General features: G+C 42.2%; 1 protein-coding gene across 4 annotated transcripts in view; it reads right to left on the reverse strand.

Annotated features, from left to right (window-relative positions):
* Window positions 1-245: 245 nt before the first annotated feature.
* The window catches only part of PRDM10 (PR/SET domain 10), a 98,410-nt gene continuing 81,736 nt past the window's right edge, over window positions 246-16,919 (reverse strand). For all 4 annotated transcript variants that reach the window (XM_059184989.1, XM_059184999.1, XM_059185009.1 and 1 more), the window contains 7 exons: window positions 16,534-16,734; window positions 15,686-15,829; window positions 15,116-15,286; window positions 13,535-13,675; window positions 10,656-10,827; window positions 6,118-6,221; window positions 246-3,198 (listed from right to left, as the gene is read on the reverse strand). In XM_059184989.1, the coding sequence (XP_059040972.1) occupies window positions 2,998-3,198; window positions 6,118-6,221; window positions 10,656-10,827; window positions 13,535-13,675; window positions 15,116-15,286; window positions 15,686-15,829; window positions 16,534-16,734 (1,134 nt within the window). In that variant the 3' untranslated portion in view covers window positions 246-2,997. The remainder of the gene's footprint in view (window positions 3,199-6,117; window positions 6,222-10,655; window positions 10,828-13,534; window positions 13,676-15,115; window positions 15,287-15,685; window positions 15,830-16,533; window positions 16,735-16,919) is intronic.

Here is a 16,919-nt window from a genome sequence, read left to right on the forward strand (position 1 = left end):
AAACATTATAAATTGTAATGAACAAAATTAGTAAAGAGATAACTCTCGATTTTGGGTCAGGTCGGATCTCAGGGCTCTGAGATAGAGCTGCACTAGGCCTCCTGGCTCAAATCCGGGCCAGCTGCCCCTTCCCCCTCTCAGCTCACTCAGGCACGTTCTCTCTCTCTCTAGTATTAATAAAAATATTTTTTTAATTAACAATCCCAGTAGTTCTTGTAGCTTCACACATACAAACAAGGAAGATATTTATTAAAAAAAAATATTTATTAATTTTTACACCTGCTGTAGCACAAGACTATTAACACTATAACTCACTGAATGTACATTAAATGTTCACATTTAAATAACAGGACAGGGTCAATATTTTCAACCTGTGGGTCAACTTTAGCATCTCATGAAGTGCTTTTTAGCCCTAGATATCTTGAGAGTTTTTTGAAAGGATAATTCCAAATCGGAAAACAATTCAAGAAGATCAAAGCAATAGGTTTTTCCAGAATAATAGGAATTTTACATGATGAAATGTCTATTTATGTGAGCATAAATCAAACAATAAAAATGTAAAATCTGTATGTAACCTACTCCAAAATTTTCACACTGCACTGATTGAAGTTTAGAGTGCCAATATGTCCTAAGAGAGGCCACAATATAAACATTGGCTACATACTTTTTTTTTCTGTATTGATCTTCAGATGGCTTATAATCCACCACCTCTTCAAATCCAAGTCCCTTTGAAAAAATCTATTAACTTGGAATGGACGTGCAGAATACCTGATCTTAGAGAAGTGTTTGGCTTGATGGCCACCTGCATCTCTGGTTGATAATATACAAATTGGTTTTAGATCCTTTGTTTATTCCACATAAGTACAAAAAGAGAAAAAGAAAAAACTTAGATGAGAAAGAAGCAGAGTCCTTCCAAACTATTTTCTTCTGTGTATTTTACAATTTGAAATAACTGGCATAAAATGAACATTCTGTTCAGTGATAGTTTTCTCTTGTAATCAATAAGTTATTCCTGAGGGAAGGGGTAGTACCTTGCTCGTTCAAATTAAAAAGGACCCAATAGGGCCAGATTTAAGGTATAAAAATTAAACTGGACCTTTAGCAAAGTCTAATACTCTTCGCCTAGCAAGTCTTTCTAGACTGGACACTGGGATATTTACAGTTATTATACTGCAGGACTCTGGAACCCAGAGTCTCTGTTTTGTGACTCAGGGTCAATGTTTTCTATGGAAAACATCAACATTACATCTTTGTTACCAAAGATAGAGTCCATCCTTAGCTTCTACACATTTACCAAGTAACTTTCTCAAGCTCCCTTAGTGCCCAGATTTTCAGGGATAACTAAATAAATGAGGTCTCAAAAATAAAGTGCAAAATCTACATATTAGTAAAGTTATTTCGACAGAATCGTTTCTTTTTCCAAAAGGTGTCTTACCATAAAGAAGCTATTATACTTTCTTAGTTTATAGAACCAGTTTTTACCCAGAAATGTAAATAAAACAGAATAGCTAACTTCATTTGAAATTGAAATTAGATCTTTCTGTTCGGGAGTGATAAGTTCCATCACAGGATAATTCCTCTAAAAATGTGTTAGTATGTCACAAAAAACTGTTAAAATACATACCGATTTCTGCAATGTTTTACGTGTACAATTGGAATGCACAGTAAAAAGTAGGGAAGTATTTTCCCCCATTGAATTCATAGCCAACAAGACAGCAAACAGGAACACATATAAGAAAAGCTATCGCTGAGGCAGATTTTTCTCCTCCCAAGTGACAGTATAAAAAGCATAAAGATTGGATTTCTTTCATATCCCTTATAATTACCTTGACATATAAATGGTCCCCACATTCTTATTTTTCCCCTAAGTGTGAAGTTGGTCATCTTTCCAAAAGGTCCAGGTGAGTTACAATATGTCTAAGTTAAAAGTGTTTAAAAAAAAAAAAATGAGGGCCACCTTTCCAACCAAACTTAAAGAATGTTCATTTTAAGACAGCATGAGAAGTACTAAAATACACTAAAAGATGTGAGAGTCGGATGTACACCTGATAAGAACAAGGAATTAATCCTGTTCCAATGAATGGTAAATGGATCCTGCAAGGCAGGACAAGGTTTCAGTGCTTTTCACTTTATCGATATGTAATTATCTTAGTATTTTTTCCTGGTACCGAGATCTCAAACACCTCCTTCTTAATACACCACAACCAGAGAATGGGAGGCAAAGCTTTAATGTGGGAGTTTAAATTCTGCTGACATCAAACAAACCTTTTCTCCTACGGGGAGTCTACCGTGGTGGAGTAATAAGGTAAGACCTACCAGAATAGGAGGTTCTTGCCTCAGTGGCTGAAGGCCAGCGCCTGTGCAAAGCACTACCAATAGTAGCCCAATAACAGTTTTCCCAAAGAGGCAAGTTGTTTTTGTGGTTGTTTTAAATCAGCAATAAGAAAAATCTAGACGATGGTTTTTCCTTCAGAACATCACTGTCAAACCTCTGTTTCATCATCTTTATTTTCATATTCAATAGGCTTCCCTTGTTAAATTACTGAAAAGCAAACTCAGAAGATGAAGCAGTTCTGACCGAATAAAATACCCCTCTCCTTCAGGGCCATGGCTTGGAATGAAGAAGTCCAGTGGCCATGGACTTGGCACATCCTTTCTCCACCTTTGGTACAAATGTGATACACCACTTAATGTTTCCGCAAAGGAAAAGTAAGGCCTATCAATGTGTTAAAAAACCAACTCAAGAGTAAGGCGAAGTTTCTCCACCTTGAAATCCACTTTCCCCTTAAGGATCTCCATTCCATGGCAGAAGCTCCTAGGATTTAAAGAGTCAATTTGGTAAAGATGACCTTGATAAAAGGAGCCCTGGTGTGTGGTTTCCAAATTCTTGAGCGAATGATAAATCTTAAAAAAAGAGTTCCAAGTGTTGGAAGTTTCCAGACTTATGGATGAGAAGAGACATGATGTGACTGCTGGATTCAAGCTCAAGGGTAGATGTTAAGGTTTAGTGATATGCACTTCACTGCTCCCATTCCCATTGGTGGTGGTTGTAATGATATACTGCGTGGACTGCTGCTGGCTGGTGGTCTGGGGGTCCAAGTCACTGTGTGTAGCTGGCTGAACCTGGACTCCCGCGGAGAGAGCAGAAGCTTGCTTTTCCTCCAATTCTGGTTGACTTTCTGATAACACATAATGACCCTAGAATAAAAAAAGATCTTTAGAAATCTGAAGTCTTGAAGGAGTGGGGGAGGTTCTGGGTAGAGAGAAAAAGAAGGAATATGAAAGGAAACATTATAAGGTAACACCAAAATAGGCACCTATGTGAGTACTTTGGAGGGGATGAATCAGAGTTAATAGACTGCAAAGGTATTTTAAGGGACCGCCTTTGGTGTTCTACCAAATGATACAGTGAAGAGCTCCAGGTACAGAAATTTGCATCACAATCATGACCTATGTGGCTAAGGAAACGTGGGCTATTGTACCACTCTTAAGAATTCAGATATTAATAAAGTAAGATTGCTGTCTATTATGATTTAAGAGTAATACAAAGGAGATCACAGAACAGATATTTAAAGTTTCCTTAAAGAGGCAGAATGGCGGGGCACCTGCATGGCTCAGTTGGTTAACCAATTGTCTTTAGCTGCAGTCCTGATCCTGGAACCCCAGGATCAAGTCCCCCATTGGGCTCCCTGCTCAGCAGGGAGTCTGCCTCTCCCTCTGACCCTCTCCCCTCTCACGCTCTCTCTCACTCAAATAAATAAATAAAATCTTAAAAAAAAAAAAAGAAGAAGAAGAAGAAAAAGAGGCAGAATGGCTCCCAAGACAGGGAATCAAGATCAGTGGTTCCTAGACTTCAGAATTTCACAGGCCAGCAAATTAAAAGTAATAAGTATTCCAAAATTTTATTTTGCCAAGAAAAGTCATTTTTAAGATGCTACTATCAAATCAGAGAAATTTTAACACTCAAAAGTATAAGAAGAGGGATGCCTGGGTGGCTCAGTGGGTTAAAGCCTCTGCTTTCAGCTCAGGTCACGATCCCAGGGTCCTGGGATTGAGCCCTGCATCGGGCTCTCTGCTTGGTGGGGAGCCTGCTTCCCCCTCTCTCCCTTCTTGCCTCTCTACTTGTGATCTCTGTCTGTCAAAAAAATAAATCTTAAAAAATAAATAAATAAAATAAAATCTTTAAAAAAAAAAAAAAAGTATAAGAAGAACATGATCTTAGAATAAAGTCCCTTACCCTAAATCAATTTAGCTTTATGAAACCATGCATTACCATTATTTTTCCTCTGATCATGAAAACTTCACAGACATGGAGCTATTTCCTTAAGTTAACGTTTTTTGTTTTTTGTTTTTTAAAGATTTTATTTATTTGACAGAGAGAGAGATCACAAGTAGGCAGAGAGGCAGGCAGAGAGAGAGAGAGAGAGAGAGGAGGAAGCAGGCTCCCTGCCCAGCAGAGAGCCCGATGCGGGACTCGATCCCAGGACCCTGAGATCATGACCTGAGCCGAAGGCAGCGGCTTAACCCACTGAGCCACCCAGGCGCCCAAGTTAACGTTTTTAAAGCAAGAATGTGTCCCTTGGCAGGGTGATCGGTCTGCTATATACGCTAAGAAAAAAGAAGTCATGGAGGAAAACCCAGGCAGTGGCCTTTTCAAGCACTGTCCAGAAAAAAACATCAGAGACAAATACCCATTTGATTTATCTAGGGTCACACGCTCAGAGTCCACAATCACCAATCTCTGATTATGATTTACTTTCCCATGTGGGTCTTTCTCAAGCAGGAGGAGGCCAGGTTCTCAGCCTGGGGTCCGTGGACTACTAGGTGGTCCACATGTAGGCTTGAGCGATTCTATGAAGCCTGGAAAATGTACATTAAATGTGTGTGTGTGTGTGTGTGCGCGCATGTGTGTGTATTATGGCAGGAGGAGGGGAACATCCTTGGCTATAATCAGGTTTTCAAATGAGTTCCTGGCCCAAAAAGGTAGAGTCAATGGGTCCCACGGGGAGTAAAAATTTCACTGATTATGCCTATGAGACTCTTCCATTTCACATTAGTCATTGTTTTCACGGACAATAGTGTTCCTCTGGATTTACACATCTCTCCTAAGTCTAGTTAATGTGAGTTTGTGTGCTAAGAAATGGGTAAGCTCTCAGTATGCTTTGGGGGAAAAAATCAGGTTTTTTTGTTTTGTTTTTTTAATTTATTTGTTTGTCAGAAAGAGACAGCGCGAGCACAACAGGGGCAGCAGTAAGCAGAGGGAGAAACAGGCTCCCTGCTGAGCAAGGAGCCCGATGCAGGACTTGATCCCAGGACCATGGGATCATGACCGGAGGCAAAGCCACCCAGGTGATGCAAAAAATCAGGTTTTGGGTCCACCAGACTACCCTGCTGCTCTTTGAGACATCTTGGGAAAAAGTCTTCCCCTGGGAACATCCCAATATCCTTAGCCACTTATGAGTATGTTTCTTAATTTAAATTTACATACTGTTTTCTAATTACTTAGAGGCAGGCCAGCACAAACCAATGAAGATAAAAACAGAGGTAGCAGATACCACCAACACTGACCTGCCTAATCTAAATAGAACAAGATAATTCATGCCAATGTTTTTCCCCCAAGGGCGGTGGGGCGGGGGGCGGGGGCTGGCTATTTAAAATAGCTTAAAAGAGCTCCATAACAGATTCATTCTACTATTCTCTCCCAACCCAGCTGAGGACCAATAGTCATAAATACTTCCCACAAAGCACGTAAAAAAAGTGATCAACTACGACTCCGTACATGTATGCATCTAGCAGGTTCATTATAGTCATTAATTGCATAGGTATTTATTGACCATTTGCTATATACCAGCCTCCTGGGCAAGGCACTGAGAATAAAGAGGTAAAGGCCAAGCCCGGCTTTCAAGGAATTCACTGTCTGCTGGGAAAAGACAGACCGGAAAACAGTTATTAATATACACTATAATAAGGGTTATAACATAGCTCCACAAGGAGTTATGGGAGTACAGAGGAGGTATCTCTAACTCAGGTAAGGAGAGCTGAGGAGTAGGAAATGGGTGTTCGTGGAGACTGGTGTAGTATAACGGACAGGAAAGTCCTCCGGAGCAGGTCACTTACCGGCGTAACCGCCTTTACTTGGCCAGTGGTGACCGGAGTGGCCACACCACTGTCTGTAATCACGAACTGACCTGGGGGAAGTGTCATCATTTGAATCTCCGATGCTGAAAAACAGGAAAGATCCATACTTCAGTGGTTTCAGATCTTAATACAAGTTGTAGTAACAAATACCTAGCAAGGGACCACATCCCTCTTTGAGACATTTTCCATAGATTGGCTTGCCGTTAGTCATATGATATGACTTCCCCATACTCTGATAAGAATGATCATAAAAAATTAGCCCAGAGTTAGCAAATATCAGAAACAATCAATGCATCTCACCTGAACGTGACTTCTGAATATCCATAAGACAAATATTTAATAATTTTTTTAAAACCTTGGAATAAGTTACAATGGTTTACCTGTTAGCTCAATATTTTTATCCTTTAATTTGGGATTTGAATCACTAACAGTGTACCCACTATTGCCTACTAATCACAATGTAATCTAACTTGAATTTTTATTTCACCACCAGTGTTATTAAAGAAAATTAAAATCAAAGCTCATGGGGCGCCTGGGTGGCTCAGTGGGTTAAAGCCTCTGCCTTCGGCTCAGGTCATGATCCCAGGGTCCTGCCTCTCTGCCTACTTGTGATCTCAGTCTGTCAAATAAATAAAATCTTTAAAAAAAAAAAAAAAACACAAAGCTCACCCTACCATCCAGCTGGTCTTTATATAATATTTTATATATATAATATATAGGGTCTTTATATAATATTTCCTTCTAAAAGGAACCAGAGCTTCTGGCTTCTGTCTGATTCCAAAGCTGGTATAGGAAACATTACAGGATGAGCCTACGTCATAAGATGAGCTGGGATCATACCAGCACGCAAGCTGCTGTAAGAGACAAGGGGTCATGTAGAAGAGACACAGGGGCCAATGTGAAGATGCTCCCGTTGGCCAATGACAGGATAATCTGAGCATCAGTAAGGGTAACGACTGCAACGGCCTGAAATATATTTACTATGATGACAATGAGACTACAATGATAGTCAGACACACACACATACCCCTCATTGTTCACCTTGGATAATACTAGGAAAGAACTCATTATTTTGAAAACTGGGAAATAAAAAGAGATGAACTGGATATTTAAAGCATTTATCTTGCCCTTCTGTTCAAAATGTACCTCAGAGTAACTTATTAGTCAAGGTAAAGATTTTCTGTCTTTTTTTTTTTTTTTTTTTAATTTATTTGACAGACAGAGATCACAAGCTGGCAGAGAGAGAGGAGGAAGCAGGCTCCCTGCCGAGCGGAAAGCCTGACGCCGGGCTCAACCCCAGGACCCTGGGATCATGACCGGAGCCGAAGGCAGAGGCTTTAACCCACTGAGCCACCCAAGTGCCCCAAGATTTTTTCTTTATAGTAGTTTTCTGGGGGCACCTGGCTGGCCCAGTTGGTGGAGTGCACAACTCTTGATCTTGGGGTGTGAGTTTTGAGCCCCATGTTGGGTGCAGAGATCACTTAAAAATAAAATCTTTAAAAAAAAAAAAAGAAGAAGAAGAAGTTTTCTAAATGATGAGTGAAGAATGATAGAATCAGACTACGACAGCTCTGCAATCCGTAACGAAGCAGAGGAGCAGAGGGAGAAGGCAGACAGCAAGCGTCATGTGCCTCCTGCAGAAGTCCACACCACCAGCCACAAGTGTCTTGGAGGGGAAAAGAAAAAAAAAAGAACCTAAATTTGGTCAAGTCTCCAGTCTACAGGAAAGAAAAGGGACAGAAGAAAGCATCTTAAATGATAATATAGGGATGACAACAGCAAAAACCACAACATGGGAAATTCTACAGAACAAATGACCCAGTTCCTTTAACACATAAACTGCAATTTAAAAGAGAGTATACAGGGGCGCCTGGGTGGCTCAGTGGGTTAAAGCCTCTGCCTTCGAAGCTCAGGTCATGATCCCAGGGTCCTGAAATCGAGCCCCACATCGGGCTCTCTGCTCACCAGGGAGCCTGCTTCCTCCTCTCTCTCTGCCTGCCTCTCTGCCTACTTGTGATCTCTGTCTGTCAAATAAATAAATAAATAAAATCTTAAAAAAAAATAAAAATAAAAAGTAAAAGAGAGAGTATACAATAAATAAATAAATAAATGTGTCAATAGGATCTAATTAATTTTCATTAATCACTGATAAATATCACTATATTCCTAAAAAAAATAATAACAGAATACACACAAAAAAAACAAAAACAAACCCTCAAGGGCTGTCTGGTCAGTGGAGCACGTGACTCTTGATCTCGGGGTCATGGGTTTGAGCCCCATATTTGGTGTAAATATTACTTAAAAAAATAAAATCTTTTTTTTAAAAATCCCTCAAAAGACATAACCAATTGCAATGCATGAGCCTTATTTAGAACTCAATTTGAAAAAAACCAACCATTAAAAAAAAATTTAAGGGACGCCTGGGTGGCTCAGTTGGTTGGACGACTGCCTTCGGCTCAGGTCATGATCCTGGAGTCCCGGGATCGAGTCCCGCATCGGGCTCCCAGCTCCATGGGGAGTCTGCTTCTCTCTCTGACCTTCTCCTCGTTCATGCTCTCTCTCACTGTCTCTCTCTCAAGTAAATAAATAAAATCTTAAAAAAAAAAAAAAAAAAATTTAAGAGGGGAGCCTGGGTGGATCACTCAGTTAAGTAACTACCTTTGGCTCAGGTCATGATCCCAGGTCCTGGGATCGAGCCCCGAATCAGGCTCTCTGCTCAGCAGGGAGCCTGCTTCTCCCTCTTCCTCTACCCCTCCCCTGCTTGTGCTCTCTCTCTGTCTCTGTCAAATAAATAAATAAAATCTTTAAAAAAATTTAGGAGACAATCACAGAAATACGAACAGTGGATATTTGATGGTTATTAAAGAATTACTGTCCTGTATTTTTAGGTTTGATAACTGTACTGGAGTTGCGCTTTAAAAAATATTTATCTGGGCACGTAGGTGACTCAGTCAGTTGAACATGAGACTCTTGGTTTTGGCTCCAGTCATGATCTCAGGGTTGTCAGATCGAGCCCTTCATCGGGCTCAATGCTCAGTAAGGAATCTGATTGAGAGTCTCTCTCTCTCTCCCTCTCCCCCAACCACCCCCAAGAGTGCTCTAAATAAATAAATAAATAAATAAAATATTTTAAAAAATATTTATGGATGAAATAATACAGATTATTATACAGTTGGGGAATTAGAAGAGAATGATGGGAGTACAGATGAGACAAGATTGGCCCTGAGTTGGTATAAAGTTGGATAATGGGCACAAAGGCATTCATTATACTATTCTATTTTTGTGTATTTTTAAATGTTTCCCCTAATAAACAACTTCAATTCCAGAATCTTTTCTCCAGGGTTTCTATTATTCCCATGGCAATCATTTCACCTTTCTTTCACAGGAATTAAACTTAGTATAAATGTCTACTTACCAGGGTTCTCCTGGTAGTGACCATGAGTTGGAATCTTTCCCCAACTAGAAACAAGACTCAGTCAGCATTGTGACGACCAAAATTTAAGAGAACAGATTGTAAAAATATCAAGAAGATAGAGTTTGAGCCTGTTTCCATACCAGATCCACATAACACAGCCAAAGATCAAGGACAATGGAGAAAGACTCAAAGAAAGAAGTCAGTAGTAGGAGGAAGGCCAGCACTGGCCTTCCCGATTTCTCAGCCCCTACTGCTCCTACTATCGACATCTAGCTATTCCTCTGTTCTAGATCTTCATCATAAAGATCTCATGCCTTCCAGCTCATGTCCAAGGCTGCCATTCCCACCAAAACTGTTAACTACTAGGACCTTCAGCCGCCAACCTTTTGCTGCTTCTGTAGCACTAATCTCAGGGTTTTGAAAGCAATCCACTCATCTCTCTCTCTCTATTGGATAATGATCTATTTGAGTCAAGGACTATCTTATAAGGAGAGGCCACACTGTGTGGTGGTTTGGAGTTCCAAGCCTCTAGTTACTAGGGGGGTTCCTTGACCAGTTACTCTGTGTCTGAGTTTCCCTATCTGTAAAATACAAATAACAACTGTATTTACAGGTTGTTGTGAATACTGAATGTAGTATATATGTGGCTTAGAACCATTTCCGGCACCTAGTGAGAGCTTAAAGAAAGCTGGCTAACATTACTACTGTGTGGTATTACTGACGGGAATGTCAATATTAATTTTTTGTATATCCAGGGTCTAGCACATCCGCTTACACAAAGATTCTATTCAACGAATGTTGATGGAAGAGATGATTCACCACCATCAATATACCCTAGATTCATCTATTCTGCTATCGAGTCCCTCTGCCTACACTTTCTTCGGCAATACTCCTGATGGTTCTGAAATGGATCGCTCTCTGAGATCAGAACGCCGCCTTGAATTTGGTCATGAAACTCCTTCAAGGATATGCACCACAGAATGTAGAAAATGGCCAATGATACTTTAGCCCAGAAAATTTATTCTAAAGCTGATAAAATTATGACCCTTGACTGTAGATTTCCCACCCATGAGCTAGACCCCCATCCCTGGTTCTGACTTACAGTAGCCACGGAAGGAATTCCAAGTGTTGGGCAGGTAGGTATGTTGTACAGAGGAACCCTGCTGCTGCTGCTGGAGAGCCTGGCCTGGTGTGGAGGCCCCGCCTTGGATATGGGAGGGGCTGAGCCCTTGCTGGGACTGCTGGGAGGCAGGGCTCAAGGGCTGCCCAGCTACCTAGAGAGAAAGACAAGGCACAAGTAGAAAACTAATCACTTCCAGTATAGTTAAGATTCACAAGTAACTGAAGGAAGTAAATCTGGCTGCATAAATGATAACACTGAAAGTGCGGTTGCTAAAATAATAGTATTTTAAATAAGAAGAAGATTAATGAAAAGGAATCATAACTATCAAAACCCAATTCATTTTCCAAGGATTATATATAAGAATATCCAAAAATTAATTTTACTAAGTGCATTAGAAAAATAAATGAATGAAAGTCTAATTATCTTAATTACATTAAGATTTCTTAAAAATTGAGGAGCTAAAGAGCTTGCCTATGTCACAGAGCGAATCTATAACACAAACTGAAGCAGAACCCAGAAATCATCATTTCCACTGAGTACACTGGGAAATCCCACTCACTTAGTGGAGATAAACACAGGTGTGGAGGTAGACATCCAGAAAGAGGCTTATTCCTGTCCACAGGACAGAGCCCAAGCTCCACAGTTTGCCCTGCAAGCCCTCCAGATTCCAGCTCCAAACTACCTTCCCAACTTCTCTCCCAAACATCATTTCCTGTTAGTAAACTAAACAGTTTTCCATAAATGTCCCAGTTTCCCACCTCTGAGCCTTTACTCATAATGAGAGTGTATTCAGATCCTAATGCCTTGCCCAACCACCATATCAAAATCATACCCCTCCTTCAAGACCTAACTCAGATACCACTTCCACAGAAACCTCCTTGGTTCCCTGCTAAATGTAATCTTTCCCTCTTCTGAAAGTCCAGAACTTACCATATAGCCACATCATCCTCAGACCCAGGCAAGACCCATCCTTAGACCATGGCCCTGGAATATGTGTCCCCTTCTACATGACACTTGGGAACCAGAGTCCCCCATTCCCTGTGGAAATGGCCTTGCACCCACTTCCAGGGCCTGCACAAGTCTCTTGCCTGGGCCTGTCATCTTGCAGGGGTCCTATCTCTTGGATGTGGGCTCCTCTAAGGGTATTTGGCCACAGAGGACCAAGGGAATAGTTGTGGGATCACCTTTGCAGGGATGAGGAAGTAGCTGGGACACGTGGCTTGGGGTGTCCACATGGGTACACAGAAGGCCCTGTGAGGTGCAGGATGGAGGCTGGGTGAGAAAAAATGGAGAGCAGTCTTGGGGAAGGTTGTCCCTGAGCCACCACCTTCTGAGAAGGAGTCCCTCCAGCATAGGGTTCCTTTGAGAAACTTAAAAGTGTGATACCTATGGTGGTGGAAAAGATGGGCCCCTTGTTGACAGAGGTGACTGTCTGGGACGAGAAAAAGTGACAGAAACCTCACAGCCTCTGAACCTCACACTAGAAGGAAGAGAGCGGCCACAGATGGCAAGCAGCAGAGCCTCCCATGCCCAATGTTCCCCAGTAAACAGGAATGCAGAGAAAGTACATGTTTATCCTGTGGATTTCCACAGCAGCTTGAAGGGCACAGAGCCAGCAAGGGAGGGAGAAATCCTTCTATCTCTTCTTCCCGCCCCAGCCTGGCAGCTGCCAGCACCGCCCATACGTTTGGCAAGAAGGCAAGTAATTTCCAATCGGCACTAACCATGTTACTTAGTATCAATTGTTACTTAGCAGATATTTTTCAATTTTGTTATTATACAAATATATGTGTCAAGTAGGAAGGCAGAACATACATTTTTTTTTAAAGTTTTTATTTAAATTCTAGTTAGTTGGGGCGCCTGGGTGGCTCAGTCAGTTAAGCGTCTGACTCTTGATTTCAGTTCAGGTTGTGATCTCAGGGTGGTGAGATCGAGCCCCCTGTTAGGCTCCCTCCTCAGTGGGGAGTCTGCTTCTCCCTCTCCTTCTGCCCCTTACCCTGCTCATGCTTGCTCTCACCCTCTCTCAAATAAATAAATAAAATCTTTAAAAAAGAGAGTTTGTTTCTAGGTTTGCCCCCTCTCTCTTTTTTTTCCCTTTGCTCATGTGTTTTGATTCTTAAATTACAGATATGAGTGAAATCATATGGTATCTGTCTTTCTCTGACAGATTTATTTCACTTAGCATAATAGTCTCTAGCTCCATCCATGTAGTTGCAAAGAACATATTTTATTTAACAGTTTGTTAGCTTGATTTGAAACTTTAAACTGCCTCGACACAGGGCATGCAGGCTTTCGTTTGTACTCTTGTTCTGGAACCTGTGAATATCAGAAGTGGGCCTGCAAGTGTCCTTTCCAGTTCAAATACCTTCACTTCATATCCTGTTTGCTTCTGTATATATGTCATAACCCTACTAGACTCCAAGCTTGGAGGGCAAGACCTAGAAACGTTTCATGCAAAGGGTAAGATTGTAAGAAATATTTTTTGAATGGATGTAGCTATGTTGTCTCTATCATACAAACACAATAATACACCACAAAGTCATGGTTCCAAAATTCTAGAACAACTTAGCAACTGCATGCTATCAGAGAGCCATTTAAAACAGTAAGCAAAGGCCAAGGCTATCCCTAGAATATGAGATCTCAGGGCTCCTTCTGCTCAGGGGAAGCTCATCACTTAATGCAAGTATGCCCATAATGCCAATATAAAACCCAGAGGCAAAGGCAGGACCTATAGTGAAGGCCCCAAAATCATTTCAATAGCCCAGGTACCTAGGTCTGAAGATGATGTCTCTTCACTCACATGAACGTTCCCGGGTCGCCTGGACCATACTCCCTCGACAAACAGCTGGAGAACGTACCTGGGATGCCGAGGGGGTGGAGGAAGTGGGCTCTGTGACTTGGATGTGTTGCACCTGGATGGCATGCTGGGTGTAGGTCTGAGGGTCGTGGAGTTGGCCAACATCCACAGTGGACTGCTGAGACTGGTGTGGGGAAGTGGCCTGAGGGATGGGAAGACAAAACACATTCTGATTAAGGGGAAGGGGAATCCTTCCAGAGAAAACCCTCAGCTGCACCAATGCCCCAGCAGGAGAGTGGATGGAACTTCACATCTGGGGCTTCGCTCCCAGAGAGCCCACACCTAAGCCATGTTGGTAAGCATTAGCAAAGACGATTGTTTTTAAAAGTTACACTTAAAAAACATAAGTCGCTAATGCTATTTAATTCTGAAAGAAAAGGGCAGAAAGGGAAATATAGCTCATCATAAGATGAATGAGAAACTCTCAGGAATCAAAAGTCCTTTTCCCTTAAGTTTCATTTAATTTAATGCCTTACCCTTGACAAGAGAATTTGCTTTCAGCTACTGACCCACTAGAAGAGTGGTCTCCAACCCATTTTAGGCACCCCAAACATCTCTGAAAATCTGGCTAAAGTATAGTCCCTTTTTCCAGAATAATGTACATATACATCACACTTCACAGGCAATCCCAGAGATTCATAGGTTCCTCCAAAGTCTGAAGTTAAGAAACATCCCATAAGAAAAACAAGAGAAAGCACAGTCAATGACAGTAGCAACTCCTCCTTTCCTGCTCTGGTATTTGAACTAGAATTTTCAGACCAAATTAGTTCAAAGCAACAGGTTTGATCATTTGTGCCTTGAATACACTTCCTCAGCGTAATTAAATGAAACAATAGTTCTGGGAGGATTTCTTCTTTTAGCTCCCTCATCAGTGAGAATGAGCTACCAATTATCTGGTAGAAGGAACGGAATTATACCTCTGTACCAATAACGTGCTGATTCTCAAAACTCAAGATAGTTCTTTTTTTTTTTTTTTAAAGATTTTGTTTATTTATTTGACAGAGAGAGATCACAAGCAGGCAGAGAGGCAGGCAGAGAGAGAGAGAGAGGAGGAAGCAGGTTCCCCGGTGAGCAGAGAGCACGACGCGGGACTCAATCCCAGGACCCTGAGATCATGACCTGAGCCGAAGGCAGCGGCTTAACCCACTGAGCCACCCAGGCGCCCCTCAAGATCGTTCTTTACAACCTCCCTTTAGATGCCTAAGTCGGCACGTACCAAACTAGTTCTCCACCAAGTAGTCAACTTTGGAGCTCAAGGACTCAAAAGAGGCTCTGAAAGATCATGGGGGACTGTCCCAGGTAGCACAGGAGGACAGTATATATGGCAGCCCGAAACGGCTAGACTGCTCTTGAGGGAAATCTCTTACACCGCTAATTCCACAGCCCTGTACAGCCCAGAGGGCAGGAGAGCTTTACAAAAAAAGCCTTAGACTCAGACCTTACATGCAAAGCAAGTGACGTGGAATCCAACTCTAGGTCTGAGAATTGGGTGCTTTTGTTGACCACCCCCCCCCAATCCCAGCCCCGCCATATTGGCTAGTGGCCATATGACATTGGTGAAGGTGAAGAGAAACATGTATACCGGAGCCACTTGAACCACTTGAAGCTGTATGTGCTGAGGCTGCTGAAGACCGGATGTCGACTGAGACACGGGAATGTACTGAATTCTCTGGTAGTCCCCCTGTGACGTTCTGTAATCTGTGGTTAAGGTCTGGGACAGTTCTGTCATGGCTTGGGTTAGGAGGTCTGTTGTCTAGAAAAGTCACAAAAACCACATTAGCTGGTGACACTACTGCTTGCACAAATTAGCCCTGAGCTCAGGCAGGAGAAATCCGAAGATGAGAAGATACTGGAAGATTACCCATGCGTCTGCATCTGCCTGTCTGTGTCAGCCCCAGTGGAGCTACCAGAGAGGTTCTGATAGTCTCCCAGCACAGGAGCAGCACTGAACATTTCTTGCTGCCCCTTCTACAGAAAGCTTTGGAAAGCATCAACCAGGAGACCAACCATAAGCATAATGCCTGGGTAGAAAACTGAAGGATAATGGGCTACCTTTGCAGCCAATTACAGAGCAAGTTAGACATGGCTTTGGCATTGGAAGCCATGATAGGCGCCAAAGGGGATGAGGTGCCCTTACCAGCCACACACTTACCACCACGGTCTCCCCGGTAGCACTGTCTGTGGTTAACACAGCTGGGGTAGCACTGATCACAGCTGTTGTCAGTGGTGGATGTAAGGTGTTAGGGAGCTGGGCATACTCTGGATGCTTCTTTCGAATGTGCTGTACCATCTTGGTCTGGAAGAGTATGGCAAAACCAAGAATCATTACTAGAGTTAGTTATTTGCCATTTTTCTCAAACTCAAACCCTGCAAGAGTCCTAAAGTCTTTCTGGATTTGAAAGAAAGAAGGTATGGTACTCCTCCCAAAGCAGCACAGGGTTTACAAGAGAAAAAGAAGAGGTAGAGAAGAAACTGAACACCCATGGGACCCCACACCACCAGGCAAGGGCAGCACACCTCATTCATGGTAACCTCTCATCCCCCCAGTAACTCCAGCAACCAATCACAAGCTCCCTGCCCCCCATAACCAAGAATGACCCCCTTTTCAAGATCTATCATGTAAGTTCCTACGTAGTTCCTACAGAAGTAGGAAGTTCCTAGAAGTAAACCTATAGAAGTTCCTACAGAAGTAAACCTGAGCTCATAAAGCAGAAGCATAACTATTCTAACACGAAACCTTCAGCAGACCGAGGGAAAAGGAAACCAACTGAATGCTCAGGTTATGTATGAGATATACTAACTCTGGGGAAATTCCACATATCCTCTTCCCATACTGGATTTACAGTTCCTATTCTCAGGAAGTAGCTCCTTAGCCATCTGAACTAGGAAAACACCTCTGACAGCCCCCATCAATCCAGCAGAAGCCAACTGCCGCCTTCTCTTAGGAGATTCCTTCAATAATGACCTTGATTCAGATGCATTCAAAGCCCTTCCCAATACCTTGCTGCTGTACTGTTTGGAGCAGTGAGGGCAGCAGACAGGAGGGGTGGCTATTGTGCCTGTGAGCTGGGTGTGGGTGCTCAGCATGGGGTCCGGCTCTCCCGGGCCAGCTGGACGGAGTTTGCGAATGCTCGGTGGGAGCTCAGCCCCTGGATGGTTCTTCAGAATATGGGCTTTTCGCTTGCTGGCACTTTTGTAAACCTGCAAATTCAAATGCTTTGTCACAAAAACAGCATACGGTTCTACCTTCTTACTTTAAAGCACACTCTCTAACAATTCCGTTGTTAGATAGGAGAAATGAGAAAAGGTATTCAGGTCGCCCAAAATAAAATATATGAACAGCTATCCTGAAGGATATATAAAATAAGAGCATAAGGTAGATAGGC

This window comes from Mustela lutreola, chromosome 1 (assembly GCF_030435805.1).
Source record: "Mustela lutreola isolate mMusLut2 chromosome 1, mMusLut2.pri, whole genome shotgun sequence".
NCBI classification, from domain to species: domain Eukaryota; kingdom Metazoa; phylum Chordata; class Mammalia; order Carnivora; family Mustelidae; genus Mustela; species Mustela lutreola.